The sequence below is a fragment of the Sus scrofa genome, chromosome 14 (genome assembly GCF_054392235.1).
Source record: "Sus scrofa isolate SSC_HxYL_T2T_F1_AM1 chromosome 14, Sscrofa_HxYL_maternal_Yorkshire_Landrace_v2.0, whole genome shotgun sequence".
NCBI lineage: Eukaryota > Metazoa > Chordata > Mammalia > Artiodactyla > Suidae > Sus > Sus scrofa.
In genome coordinates this window covers 66,647,916-66,661,737 of record NC_139396.1, presented here as the reverse complement: position 1 = coordinate 66,661,737, position 13,822 = coordinate 66,647,916, and the positions used below count along the sequence as shown (strand labels likewise).

Genomic DNA, 13,822 nt, shown 5'->3' with positions numbered 1-13,822 from the left:
AAGTGGAGGATACCTGCTGGGAGCTGACCCACCCATGCTGCTTCTTTTTTCTTCCTCCCAACCAGGATTTAGGAAAGTTTGGGTACATAATATATAGAACTCTGATGTGCATTTGGTTAACTAGAGTGAAATAGGATACACTGGCTCAGTCCCAGTGATGATGTCCCTGAGTGGCTTGTCAGTGACTGTGTCTTCTCTTTACGCCACCAGCTCTTAACAGGCCTAGCACTTAAGAGGCCCTCAACGAATGTTCAGTGGGTGTGTAGATGAGTAAAGGAGGGAGAGAACAAGCTGCTGGGGGCTGGGAGGACCCATCCTCCTGAGCACATGGTCGGTAGAGCATCGCTAACGTAAGGGCATCACCAGTATAGGAAAACATGACACAAACAATAACGTGTCTCATAGTGATTTCTCATGTTGCTCTAGCCTTTTTCTTCCCACTTCCGTCCCTTTGAGGTACCATGAAAGTACAAGGTTATCCTCAGCACTCACAGAGATGGACTTACTCAGATCAGATAATTAGTGCAGACCTTGAACTAAAATCCACATTACAAACCTCGACCCCTAGGCCAGAACATGAAACCCTTCTGAGTCTCAGTAACACATTAAACTCGTTAAGCTTTCAAAAGTAATGAGATGTTCTTTCCTGGCTTTTGATAGACTTATGATAATTCAGTGAGGAGTCACTGCTAATAAGCAGGGAAAGGCGGAATTGATTTAAGGATCTGTCGCCTCCAAAACCATACTGTCTGATGAAGACAAAGTTATCATCGTAAACTTGTCTTCTTCTTTATTCCTATGCATGCTGCTCATCTCCCTGCTAATTAGAAGTGAAATAACACTTCATTTTCTGGCGGCCCTCATAAAAGCTTCCTGCTTTCAGGAGGGACTGAGTACCTTCCTGTCTCCAGAGTTGGCCTGTAGCTGCCCTGCACTCATTTCCTTCCGTGCCTCAACACCAGGGCCTCCTGCAAGTGCATTGGCTACAGTGGGTTTCCGTTCATTTTCTGCGTCCTCACCTCCAGTCTCAGGGGTGGATCAAGCAACAGTGGATGCTTCCACCTAAAACTAAAGGTTGGGTTGACCCATCCTGTCCATGAAAGGTTATAGCCAGGGGCTAACTTTCAGATTTCACTGTACGTTAATATATGCATTTACTAATTTAGACTGATGAGGTTGACACTGTACATGTCACATATTGATTATCACCTCAAGGTTGGAAACAGATTTTCTTGAGAAGATTAAATGGGAAGACTGAGTGATACTGCAACGTTGATTTCCTTTGCTTTAGCAGCTTCCTCCAGACTTAGGTACCACACCCCTGTAGAGAATAAGAAATCTCTTTGGGGTTACTTCCTAAAAAGCTATTTGTTAGGTCTGCATAGTTGTGGTGTTTTGGGTTCCCCCTGTTTTCTTCTATCTTAGCAGCTTGTATGTTTCCTTCTTGGCTGTCCCTAATCACAGTATTATTTACTGTGTGGAATTTATTTTGTATTTTTTCTCTCTTCCACTGGACTACTGGTCCATGCAGGGTAGGGACTGAGTCTGTCTGAATTACCATTGGTACAGTAACTGGAATGTAATTGACTCACAAGAAATAGTCATCAAATGACTAAATGAAACAGGCCTACCTTTTATTTTCCCACATAAACACTGTCAATTCATACGTAGGTTTGTGTTAAAGCTAGGAAAGTTTCAGTGCTAGAATTGATCTGGCTATGTACAAGATAAAAATTCCAAAGAAGGACACAGATCGAGCAAACTGGACTAATACCAGAGTGAAATGAGAAAAAAACAAAAAGGGGGAGTGTGTGTATACACAAACTTTCAATCAAATGTAAACTAATGCCTTATTATTATTTTTCTTCTTGTCTGCTTCCTCCTACTTTAGTTCAATATTGAATTTTAAGTCCTGGAGAGAAAAACTCAGCAAAGTTTATAATGAGTAAAGACTTTGGATCATGGTGTTTTTCAGTGTTGAAAATGGCTAAGTTTAGAAAGGATAGAGAATCATAGTTGCAAAAACGTTACAAGGAGGGAGTTCCCGTCTTGGCTCAGTTGTTAACGAATCCAACTAGGAACCATGAGGTTGAGGGTTCTATCCCTGGCCTCGCTCAGAGGGTTAAGGATCCGGTGTTGCCCTGAGCTGTGGTGTAGGTCTCAGACTTGGCTTGGATCCCACATTGCTGTGGCTCTGGCATAGGCCGGTGGCTACAACTCCGATTAGACCCCTAGCCTGGGAACCTCCATATGCCACAAGTTCGGCCCTAGAAAAGACCAAAAAAAAAAAAAAGTTACAAGGAGGGGGAAAATTTATTTGTCTAACTTATCTTTGAAAATAAGTCAAATAGGCCAGAGAATCTAGTTTCTGTAAATTACGAGTCATTTGTTTTTCCATGGCAGGTAGGATTTTTCAGTATATGGATACAATTTTGATTTCATCTTACACTACTAAATAATGCTAATAAAACACAATGCATAAGACACCTTGCTGAGTGTTCTGTTATGCCAAGTTAATGCTTATGTTTTAGCTCTAACTCCTTCAGTTGCTTCTTTTTGGACAAAGAAGAGAAAAATGGCCTTCTCTGGCCATGAGCCATTCACCAGACACAAGTGTATGTACTTACTAGATATTTGCAAGGTCATCTGAGGTGGTGATTGTGGTACCCCTTTGACGAAGCAGAAAGCCTGAAGAAACTCAGAGCCATTCAGTACATTTTCCAGGGTTCACAGCTAGTTGAATGATGGAACTGGAATTCAAATGTGGGCTTAAGAAAGGGTTTGTCAAAAGCAAAGAGTGCTCTGCTTCCTGGAGCTCTAGAATTGTGTTTTCAAATTATTTTGTTTGCAGATGAGAAAAAGACAGGCAGAAAATGACTCAGTCACTGCCTTCACAGACTTCTGCTGTCCCTTTGGATATCTTGGTACATTTTGCTCCTCCCCTTCTGGAAACTTTCACTGAGACTCCAAGAACTATGTATTCTCCAGTGTCATTGGCCTTCACAGTAAAATGAAGGAAAAAGAAATGTAGAAAAATATACAAGATGAAAAAGTAGAGAAATATTCTGTCACAGTGCAATCTAACACATCACTTAAACAATCTTACTGTGGTGAATTTGAGAGCATAGAGAATGATTTCTCATTGAGAAATAAAAGTCCTTTGGCTTGAAAATATTTTCAAAAAATAAATCCTTCATTACCCAAGGTATTTCTTAAAATGAAAACAGTACATATCAAGCCATCTCATGAAAGAAATAATTCAGCAGTCCTTGAGAATTTACCTAGTTTCCATTCAAACATTAAAGTGATCGTTTAATCTTACATACAATTCCCTGAACTCTCTGAGAATAATTACTTTGGTGATTTTAGCTCAACCTTGAAACAGACTTGGATCTGTTGTATATTTGACTTCATTTGAAAGAATGAAACAGTTATAAAGAAATAGAGACTTAAGAATTTTAAAACCTTTGTCCACAGGGACTAGAAGAGAGGAGAAGTAACTGTGTGCAAGCCCAGAATGGAATGAGTTATCAGCTCTTACAGTAATAATACCACCTGTTCTCTAGGTGGGATGTCACAAAACGTCTACCAGGCATCTTTACATATATGTCTCAGTTAATCTTTACAGTAGTCCTTGAACATAGGCAGGACGACCATTAAGAGCCTTCTTTTTTTTTTTTTTTAATGGGCCAGAAAACTGTGCTGGGCTGGGGATCGAATCCACACCTTTGCAGTGACCTGAGCCCCTGTACCATAGCTGGAACGCTAGGATCCCTCTTTTTGAGACAAGGAAATTAAGCCTCAAAAACTGACTCATCTGAGGTCATACAGCTAAAGGATAAAGTTGGAACTTGAACCCAGGCTTCCAGGTTCCAATCTACTGCTCTTTCCACCAAGCTATTTGTCTTTCTCAAGAGACATGTATTTACTGTGGATAAACTTTTGTTAGATCTGCCAGGGCTCATGCAAAGTTTCTGGTTTTAATAGAACTTTTCCTATGTTTGAGACAAATGGGCATTGCCTGGGGATTGTAACAGTATTTATAGAAATAGAATTTGAGCTGTAATAATAAAGTTCTGAATTATTTTCTGTATAACGCTAAGCTTTTAGATGAGCTAAATTTAAGTCAATAGTATATGAATAAGCTGATCTACTTAACTTCTACATATCCTTGGGCCTCTAGGTTCCAGGATAAATCCAAACCTGCTTCAATCAAAGTGGGATAAGAAACAGGCAGCAAAGAAGAAATAAATAAGATGTCACTTAGTGTGATGCAACTCTGGTTAAAAGAGCAGCTGTGAAGAGTTTGCAATGAATAAGTGTGGACATTTTTAGAAGCATTTTTCCAAGTAATTTAGCCTTGTCTAAATAAAGTTTGAATTTTTTGTGCATTTATTCATTCGGCAGCTATTTGCTGAGTATCCGCATAACGCTATTTACCATCCTGGGCCCCAAGAACTCAGAGAAAAGACACATTTCCTGTCCTAAGTTGTTCACAGGCCAGTGAGTTTGTGGGTATCATGAATAGAGACACTCAGACGTACAGATGAAAGCTTCACAAAGCACTCATGATAGAAATCAAGTGTACCTGCTCCCAAATTTTCAAATCATTTATCTTCTTGAAGTTGGAATTTTCAGTATATCATATTATAAGAGATAATGTACTCACTAAAATTTGTGAGACACCTAATTATTGAGACATTCATTCATTCAGCAAATGTTTGTCAAATGCCTGGTCATCTGCTGAGTATTGGAGTTGCAGAGATGAAACCAATAGATTCCCTGTGGTAAGGAGCTCTCAGTCTAAAAGGAGAGGAATGATAAACAAGTATACCTTATTCAGACTCTGCCACTTATAGCTGCGTCACCTTGGTAAGCAATTTAATATCTCTGTTTTTGTGACAGTAAAATGATGATGCCTGAAAAACAGTAGGAGAGAGCTGGACACATACAAAGCCTTCCGTAGTTGCCACTGTCAGTTATTATGAGAGAAGTGGGAGAGGTACCCAGAGGTCACAGGAGCCACTTATGCCTCCAGGAGGGCATAGTCAGGAGAGGCTTCCTGGAGGAGGTGCTGCTTGGGCTGCATGGGAGATGCAATGAGTTTTCGCCAAGCCAACAAGGCCATCTGAAACCCAGGTGAAGTGTGCAACACAAGCTGAGGCATGGGATGTTGGACAGCTCCCCCCTCAGGGAGGGGCAGGGAGGGCATCACAGTTGGAATATCAAGTACAGGCAGAACTTTGACTCCTAGAAACAGGCTGGAGCAGTGTGAAGGGGCCAGATGCCCTGTGGTCAGAGGGTGGTGTCACTCCACAGCCAGGGGCAGAAATGTCTTTTATTGGAGAAAGACACATAGTCACACTGTCCAATGAAAATACAAGGTAATTGTTCCCTGTTCTCTCTTAGGCTCCTGGGTTAAATATTCTACATGATCTGTTGTTATTTTAGGAGGAAAGAAAACATTTAAAAAACCTGCTAGATAGTTAAAAGTCATGTTGATCATCTGCCTTCAAGCAATAAATATTGTGCATATAAGGGAGAGGGCTCACTTTCTAGTTCCAGAGAAAACCAGAAAATTAATATTCTGATTTGGTCCAGTGAATGCTTTAAGAGTAAGTCAAGTATAAAATATGTACATTTCTTAGTAATGTCTTTGATTGTGTTGGCAGAAAATTACCTATCTGGGACAAATGTTCAGGAGGACAAGCAAGGTTTTAGCTGTGCATAGTCCACACTAAAATCCCTTCTCTTTAAACCCAGGGCTGGGGCTTGACTCTCTGAAAGCCCACCATGTAAAAGGGTATCAAAAGCTCTTTTCACCCTATTTCTCTATTAGAAAATTGGATACTTTTGTCAGGATGTCAGCAAAAATAAATAAAAAAAGAAAACAGTGAGAAGAAATGGTCTCCTTTTTCTGAAGTGCAGACAAGGCTGTGACACTTGAGATGTCTTTAAATACTGCAGCAGCAGAGCTGTCAAAGGAGCTCCTTGGCCCTCAGTTTAAACATAGAAAACATGTTTTCTTAAATGATTTTGGCATTAGAGGGTGTTTTCTTGAAGGAAAAATGATCACAGTTAGCATGCCTGACCCTTGTCGGCCTGATCATTTTATGAAGAATAATAATGTTTTGTGGCAGAGCAGTCTGGAAGGAATGTCAGCTCACCCTGGTCAAGGATTCTGAGTGACCTTGGAGCATACGCTAAGTCATTGGAGCGATAGGCATGCAGATTGTGAACTGTGACAGAGGAATCAGTACTTTCTTCAGTGTCCATGGGTTTTCACTTCCTTCTTTGGAAGAATCTCATCTTGGTGGGAAGTATAATAACCCTTGCGTATGCCACTTTGGGAAGAGAACGTGTGTCCATAATCACTGAAAGGAAATACCCTTGTGTGGTAAGAGTCCGTCCAGGCTGGCCTCATGAGGTTTAGCCACTGCTGCCAAGATGCTATGCCAGAGGGGTGGCCTGGCTGGAATACCAGAGGAGGCATTTTTGGTTTCTGGATGCGATGGAGAAGGCCACACATTCCTGTGTGTATTGTATCAAACTAATGCATCGATAGCTCTCTTAAATGCATTTCCTATTCATTCACCACTTACATTTTTATTTTAGTGTTAGAATAAGTTGTACTTGTGCTTGGTACAAAATTCAAGTGTTCAAAAGAGAAAATGGCGAATAGTCTTCCTGCTGTCTCTTTTTCTTGTGATCCAATTTTCCTCCTTGGAGTTGTCAGTGTTGCAGTTTCCTAAGAACCTTTCCATAAAAAAATCTCACCCATTTACTTTTACTTTTTTAAAAAAATTAAAGTATAGTTGATCTACAGTGTTGTGCCAATTTCTGCTGTACAGCAAAGTGACCCACTCGTGTATGTGTGTGTGTGTGTATATATATACGTGTATGTGTATATATATGTATATATATATATACACACACACACATTGTTTTTCTCATTCACCCATTTACTTTTGATATATTTGTCTCTTGCTTTCTGGAGGGCAGTGGTAGTGTTTGACAATAAATATAGTAAAACTACTTTGCAACCTTCTTTGAACATAGAGTTGATATTGAAAGTATGAAGTCATCTGTAGGAAGGGTGTAATTAGGCCTATTTAACAATAAAATATAAATTTTACATGATATTTTATAGCAATAAAATTTTTTATTCCATGTCTTGTTTTACCCTTATTACAATCTGGAAAATAGACGAGAGCAGGTATTATTGTTTCCATTTTACAGTTCACAAAACTAAGGTGAAGAGAAAGAAGGTGCCTTTCATTGTATCTTATGGTTGATGGGTAGCAGAATTCGATTAGAAATATTCTACTGATTCATCTTGTTTTCATATGTCTGTCCAGTGTTGCAGGTCTGATTTCAGGGTCATTGATTCTTCATTTCGGTATATTTTGAGTTGTAATGGAATCTGTTCTGATTTTAGAAATACTTTTGTCTCTTGCTTTCAATAAAATACTGGAACAAGAAATATTGTGAAGGGTTGTTAAAGATCTATACTAAGAAAAATGTCTCGGAGTTCCCAGCCTGGCTCAGTGGTTAAGGAACCCAACTAGTATACATGAGGATGCAGGTTCGATCCTTTGCTTTGCTTAGTGGGTTAAGGATCCAGCATTGCTGTGAACTGTGGTGTAGGTCACAGACGCAGCTCAGATCCCGCATTGCTGTGGCTGTGGTGTAAGCCAGCAGCTACAGCTTCGATTTGACCCCTAGCCTGGGAACTTCCATATGCCGCAGGGGCAGCCCTAAAAAGACAAAAGACAAAAAAAAAAAAAAAAAAAAATTAAAAATAAATAAAAGTCTCATTGTAACTAATCTCTGAGTGTTTCTGTGTTCCAGGCATTGTGCAGGTGCTTTATGTGAGCCATTTATTGCCATACACTTAATGCCTGGTATTAATCCATTTCACAGTCGCGCAAACTGAGACATGGAGAGATGAAGTAAATTGCCAGTAGTTATACAACTTGAAAGTGGTAGAACTGGAATTCAGATCCAGTTTGTGCTGATTTCTTCCGAGAAGTGCTACCTCCCCAGATCGGGTGACCAGAGTAGAAATGATTTACCTCCATAATACAGATATTGTATTTATTTAAACATCCAGCAAATGCCTATGGGTCTTAATTATTAGCAGTTATTAAAAGATGATAAAAATTCAAGTGTTGAGCTCTGTATATGTATGTGTATAACTGAACCACTTTTCTGTATAGCAGAAATTATCACAGCATTGTAAATCAACTATACTTCAATGAAACTTAAAAAAGAAAAAAAATACCATAGAGTGTTAAAGAAGTAAAAGCTTGCTGCCTGCTTTCAGGATGTTACCATGAAGTCAAAGGCATAGAAATAACACACATCAGCTTCAGAAAATAACATGATCATAAAACCACACTCGGAAACATGGAATCAGAAAGGTTTGAAGTTGGAGAGGCCCGGGAGATTATTTAGAGACTCCATCCAAGCCTGAAGTCATCCTTTTCCCTCTGATTTGTATGTCAGTGATACCATAAGCCTCCCAAGACACCAAACCCACAGACATGGGGCTCTAGTACATTCCTTCCTCTCCAGTCTTTTGAGGAGCAGCCTTGAGAATTAAATTTAAAGTGACCATCACCACTGCACCTCTCCCTCATCCACAGAAAGAGTAATAAGCCCATGTCAGGTCTTTCACATCCATTTCCAACCCTGCCAACCATGCTTCTCCTAGTTCATATCCTGTCAAACCTATGCTGAAAAAAAAGGACACCAAACCAGATTCCTAGACCCCAAGCTCTGTACAATCCAGGACAACAAACTCTCTGCAGGCACAAGATCCCTTCTGAACTACGGCTGTCCTACTGCTCCCACGATGAAGGCTGCTATGACTCATTTCTACATGGGGTCCCCTTCAGCTCTTACTCAGCCGCCTCATAGCAATGCTGGTCTTGTCCCCCTCCTCCTCGCATGCAAGGTTCACGTGCCTACCTTTTTTTGGCCTGAGGTGGTATCTTCATCCAGATGCCTTCCCACCACAGAGACAAGGGGTAGAAAGGGCACTGGACTCTTGTTTGTGTCAATGGGGAATTGGCATCAACTTGAGCACCCATCACCGGTAGAAGGGATGGGTAAAATGTGGTGGGAGCATGCCATGGCATGTTATGCAGCAGTGGAGGTTGCAGCTGCTCCACTCCCATTATGGTGAAATAAGCTCTTCCCTCAAATAACAGCTAAAATCTTGGGGAAGAAAAAAAGCAACTATCTGAAGGTATTAGAGATTCCACAGAAGCAGATTCCAGAGAGGAGTCATAACATGAAAGAAAAGAATAGCACAGCGTATGTTTCCCATTTTTATGGCTTTTAGCCTAAGGTCAGATCACAGTCAACAGCCACATTTAATATTTAGAACCTCAATAAAACACAACATGCTTTCTGGTCTGAAGAACCAGATGACAGTTTGGGCAACTATAACCTATGTATAAACTCTCCCCAAATCTCTGGCTGACTCCTGAACTGCAAATGCACGGGACAGATTCTGACTAAAGATAGAAGAACTGAGCTGAGATTTGAATTGCCACCCAAGAGACAGAATTTTTCATTTGAATCTAATCAAGGGATTTGTCTGTTTTAAAAAAAGTAAAATCAGGAGTTCCCGTCCTGGCTCAGCATAGAAGGATCTGATGAGGAACCTTGAGGTTGCGGGTTCAATGCCTGGCCTCGCTCAGTGGGTTAAGGATCCAGTGTTGCTATGAGCTGTGGTGTAGGTCACAGATGCAGCTCTGATTGGACCCCTAGCCCAGGAACCTCCATATGTTGCAGGTGCAGCCCTAAAAACAAAAATAAAAATAAAATAAAATCAACATTCTTAGAAGGACTATAACAGAATTCACAGTATAACTTTCAAAATGCCCTTGATACACTGAACAATTATTTGACATACAAAGAACCAGAAAAAATATCTCAATTTTAAGAGAAAAGACAGTCAACTGAATCAACTCTGAGATGACTCAGATGTTGGAATTAGCAAAGTTTCAACACACTTATAACAATGTTAAGTGAACTATGCTCACAATGAATGAAAATATAAGAATAATATTATATATAAATATAAAAAATATATTAAAATATAGTCAAGTATAGTTCAAATATTCCTATAAAGCAAAATATATAAAATAATAAAATCTATGAAATATAATTTAGCAGAGAGCAAGAAGCTTTTTTAAATTTTTTATCATTATTAAAGTATAACGATTTACAATGTTTTATTGAGTACTGTTGTACAACAAAGTGACCCAGAATATCTGCTATTCATAAGTAGATTAAAAGTAAATGCATGGAAATAGATATACCATGCAAACAGTAACCGTAAAGAAGGATGAACTGCCTTCAATCAGGTGAAATACACTTCAAGACAGAGTTATTACCAAAGATAAAGAAGGATGTTTCTTTCTTTTCTTTTTTAGGGCTGCACATGCAGCATAATTCCCAGGCTAGGGGTTGAATCAGAGCTGCAGCTGCCGGCCCACGCCACAGCCACAGCAGTACCAGATCTGAGCAGTGTCTGTGACCCACACCGTAGCTCACAGCAACACTTGGTCCTTAACCCACTGAGGGGGGCCATGGATCGAACCCATGTCCTCATGGATACCAGTCAGGTTCATTATCACTGAGCCCCAACAGGAACTCCAAGAGGGACATTTCTTAAGATAAAAGGCTCATTTGACCCCAAATACATAAAAATCATAAATGTAATCATAATCATAATGACAAAAGTTTCAAATTACATGAAGCAAAATTTAATAGAATTAAAGGGAGAAATAACATTTTTGACATTGTATTTGGCAGTTTTAACACAATTCTTTATTGATAGAACAATTAGAATTTGGTAGAACAATTAGAAAAAACCAAAACCAAAAAAAAAAAAAGATGATGCAGAAGTACCAACCAGCTTGTGCTTATTGTTTTTGTAGGACACTGCAGCCCCAAACTGAAGAATACAATCATACTTATTTTATTGCCTTTTGCTTTATTGCACATCACAGATATTGTATTCTTTACACATTGAAGGTTTGTGGCAATCCTGCATTAAGCAAGTCTATTGGTGCCATTATCTAATGGTTTTAGCTCACTCTGTATCTCTATGTGATATTTTGGTAATTCTTGCAATATTTCAAACTTTTTCATTATTATTGTATTTATTGTGGTAATCTGTGATCTGTGATCTTTGATGTCACTATTATAATTATTTTGGAGCACTGTCCTATTCTAAGAAATAATGGGAGTTCCCTAGTGGCCTAGTGGTTATGGATTCAGTAATGTCTCTGCTGTGGCTCAGGTTCCTGGCAACAGGAACATTCGTGTTTTATTGGAGTGACTGAACTATATAGTGACTCTTAAAAAAGTTCTAACAGTTTTTACGAAACTAAACATATCCCTATCCTATGGGCCAGTAATTTCACTCCTAGGTATTTACCCAAGGGAAATGAAAATATATGTTCACAAAAAGAATTCAACGTGAATGATATTAGCAGCTTTATCCATAATATCCCCAAACTAGAAACAGCTTAGGAGTCTGTCAGTAGGCAAAAGATTAAACTGTGCTGTAGTCATACAGTGGAACTGGTACCCAGCAATAAAAATGACAAACCGCAAGTACAAATAACAGCGTGGGTGAATCTCAGAAACAGTTTGCTGAGTGAAAAGAGCCTTATACAGAAGCCTCTGTACTATATGATTCCATTTTTATGAAATTCTAGAACAGGCTTAATTAATCTCTGGTGGAAAAAAATCAGAACAACAGCTGCCTCTAGGGTGGCGAGGGTAAAGATTGACTAGGAAGATTCATAAAGGAAATTTCTAGGCTGAAAATAATGTTCTGTATCTTGATTGGGTTTTTGAACACAAGACCATGCCTTTGTCGGAACTCAATGAATGCATGTGATGTTTTGTGTAGTTCATTTTCGGTAATTTTTTTTACTGTATATAAATTTCACATTAGGAACTTTAAACAAATAACTGTACTCTAGCAAATAATATGCCTTCTGAAGTATTGAGGGGGACTTTAATTGAAGTCTGTAAATTTATTTTGAATTGCATCTAAAATATAGAATGAATTGATGAATAGAAAGAGAAAAATTGTTGAATAGTTACATGATAAAGTAATTTTACTAAAATGTTAATGATAGGAGTTCCCGTCTTGGTGCAGTGGTTAACGAATCTGACTAGGAACCATGAGGTTTTAGGTTTGATCCCTGGCCTTGCTCAGTGGGTTAAGGATCCGGCGTTGCTGTGAGCTGTGGTATAGGTGGCAGACGCGGCTTGGATCCCGTGTTGCTGTGGCTCTGGCGTAGGCTGGCTGCTGTAGCTCCGATTCGACCCCTAACCTGGGAACCTCCATATGCCACGGGAGCAGCCCTAGAAAAGGCAAAAAGACCAAAAAAAAAAAAAGTTAATGATAGAACTAGCAGTAAGTATTTGGATATTCACTATAAAATTCTTTTGACTTTTCTATACATTTAATCCTTCATGGTAAAATTTTGGGGAAATGTAGAAGTATAGCATGGACATAGGGATCTTAAAAATATAGTGGAAAAATGAGGAAGAGGATGAAGTATATAATATAATATTATTAACATGGTTAAAATACCTATATCCAGATATGGGGGAGAAAATTCAGGCAAAATGATATACAGCAAACACAGTAGAACAGTTGCCAATGGGAAAAGGAATGTGAGTGGGGTCTAGGGCTAAGTGATGGATGGGTGTAGATGGCTAGGCCTTTCATGGACAGATGATGATAATGGGGAGAGAGGAGGGTGAGTGGGCAGATGGAAAAGTATTAGTCAAATCATGGTCAAATCTTGGCCTCACCAGTTACTAACTATGCCATTTTAGGCAAGTTGTTTAACATTCTTTAGACTTGCTTTTCATATCTATAAAATGGGGATTATGATCGCTCCCTCACAGAGTTGTGAGCCTTAAAACTAGATAATGTCAGAGTTCCCATTGTGGCTCAGCGGTAATGAACCCAACTAGTATCCAAAAAGACGTGGGTTAGATCTCTGGCCTTGTTCAGTGGGTTAAGGATCCAGCATTGCCATGAGCTGTGGTGTAGGTCGCAGATGCAGCTCAGATCCTATGTTGCTGTGGCTATGGTATAGGCTGGCTGCTGCAGCTCCATTTCAACCCCTAGCCCAGGAACTTCCATATGCCACATTTTTTAGGTGGCCCTAAAAAGACCAAAAAAACAACAAAAAAAAACCCTACCCTAGTTATGTCCTGGAGTTCCCACTGTGGCACAGTAGGATCAGCAGTATCTTGGGAGCGCTGGGACACAGGTTCCATCCCTGGCCCAGCATAGTAGTTTAAGGATTCAGTGTTGCTGCAGCTGCAGCTTAGGTCACAACTGGGGCTTCAGTCCGTGGCCCGGAAATTCCATATGCCAAGGGGCGGCCAAAAACCCAACTAGATAATGTCCAGGAAGTTCCTAACACACGAAGCAAAGGTCTTTTGTCCTTTTCTTTCTGCTAATCTAAATCCTTGCTGTCCTTCAAGGGGCTTACCTTCTCTAACTCTACAATACCATGCCTCTTTTTCCTGTTTTCCGAAGACCGTTAGCATTTGCAGACCATTCCCTCTGTCCCGTTTGTCTCACAAAAGTAGAGTTGCTCTGTGTATGTCTATCTTTTCCTTTTACTAATCTCCATGGCTTCTTGAGGACTCAGCATATAGCTTTGGTGTCCCTCTGCGCAGCAGTCACCCAATGTTTTTGTTGTGTAGTCACTTGTGTGTCTTTCTCCTGACCAGAAAGGCAGACACATTGTCTGTATTATTCCCT

The 13,822-nt window shown here is 39.7% G+C and overlaps 1 protein-coding gene across 9 annotated transcripts in view; it reads left to right on the top strand.

Moving 5' to 3' along the window:
- The window catches only part of TTC28 (tetratricopeptide repeat domain 28), a 609,616-nt gene that overhangs the window by 532,485 nt on the left and 63,309 nt on the right, over window positions 1-13,822 (top strand). The window contains exon 13 of one of the 9 annotated variants that reach the window (XM_084993552.1): window positions 4,184-4,395. The exons of the other annotated variants lie outside the window; for them this stretch is intronic. Coding sequence (XP_084849678.1) covers window positions 4,184-4,226 — 43 coding nt within the window. The 3' untranslated portion in view covers window positions 4,227-4,395. Of the gene's footprint in view, window positions 1-4,183; window positions 4,396-13,822 lie in introns of those variants that run through there. 9 annotated transcript variants of the gene reach the window in all.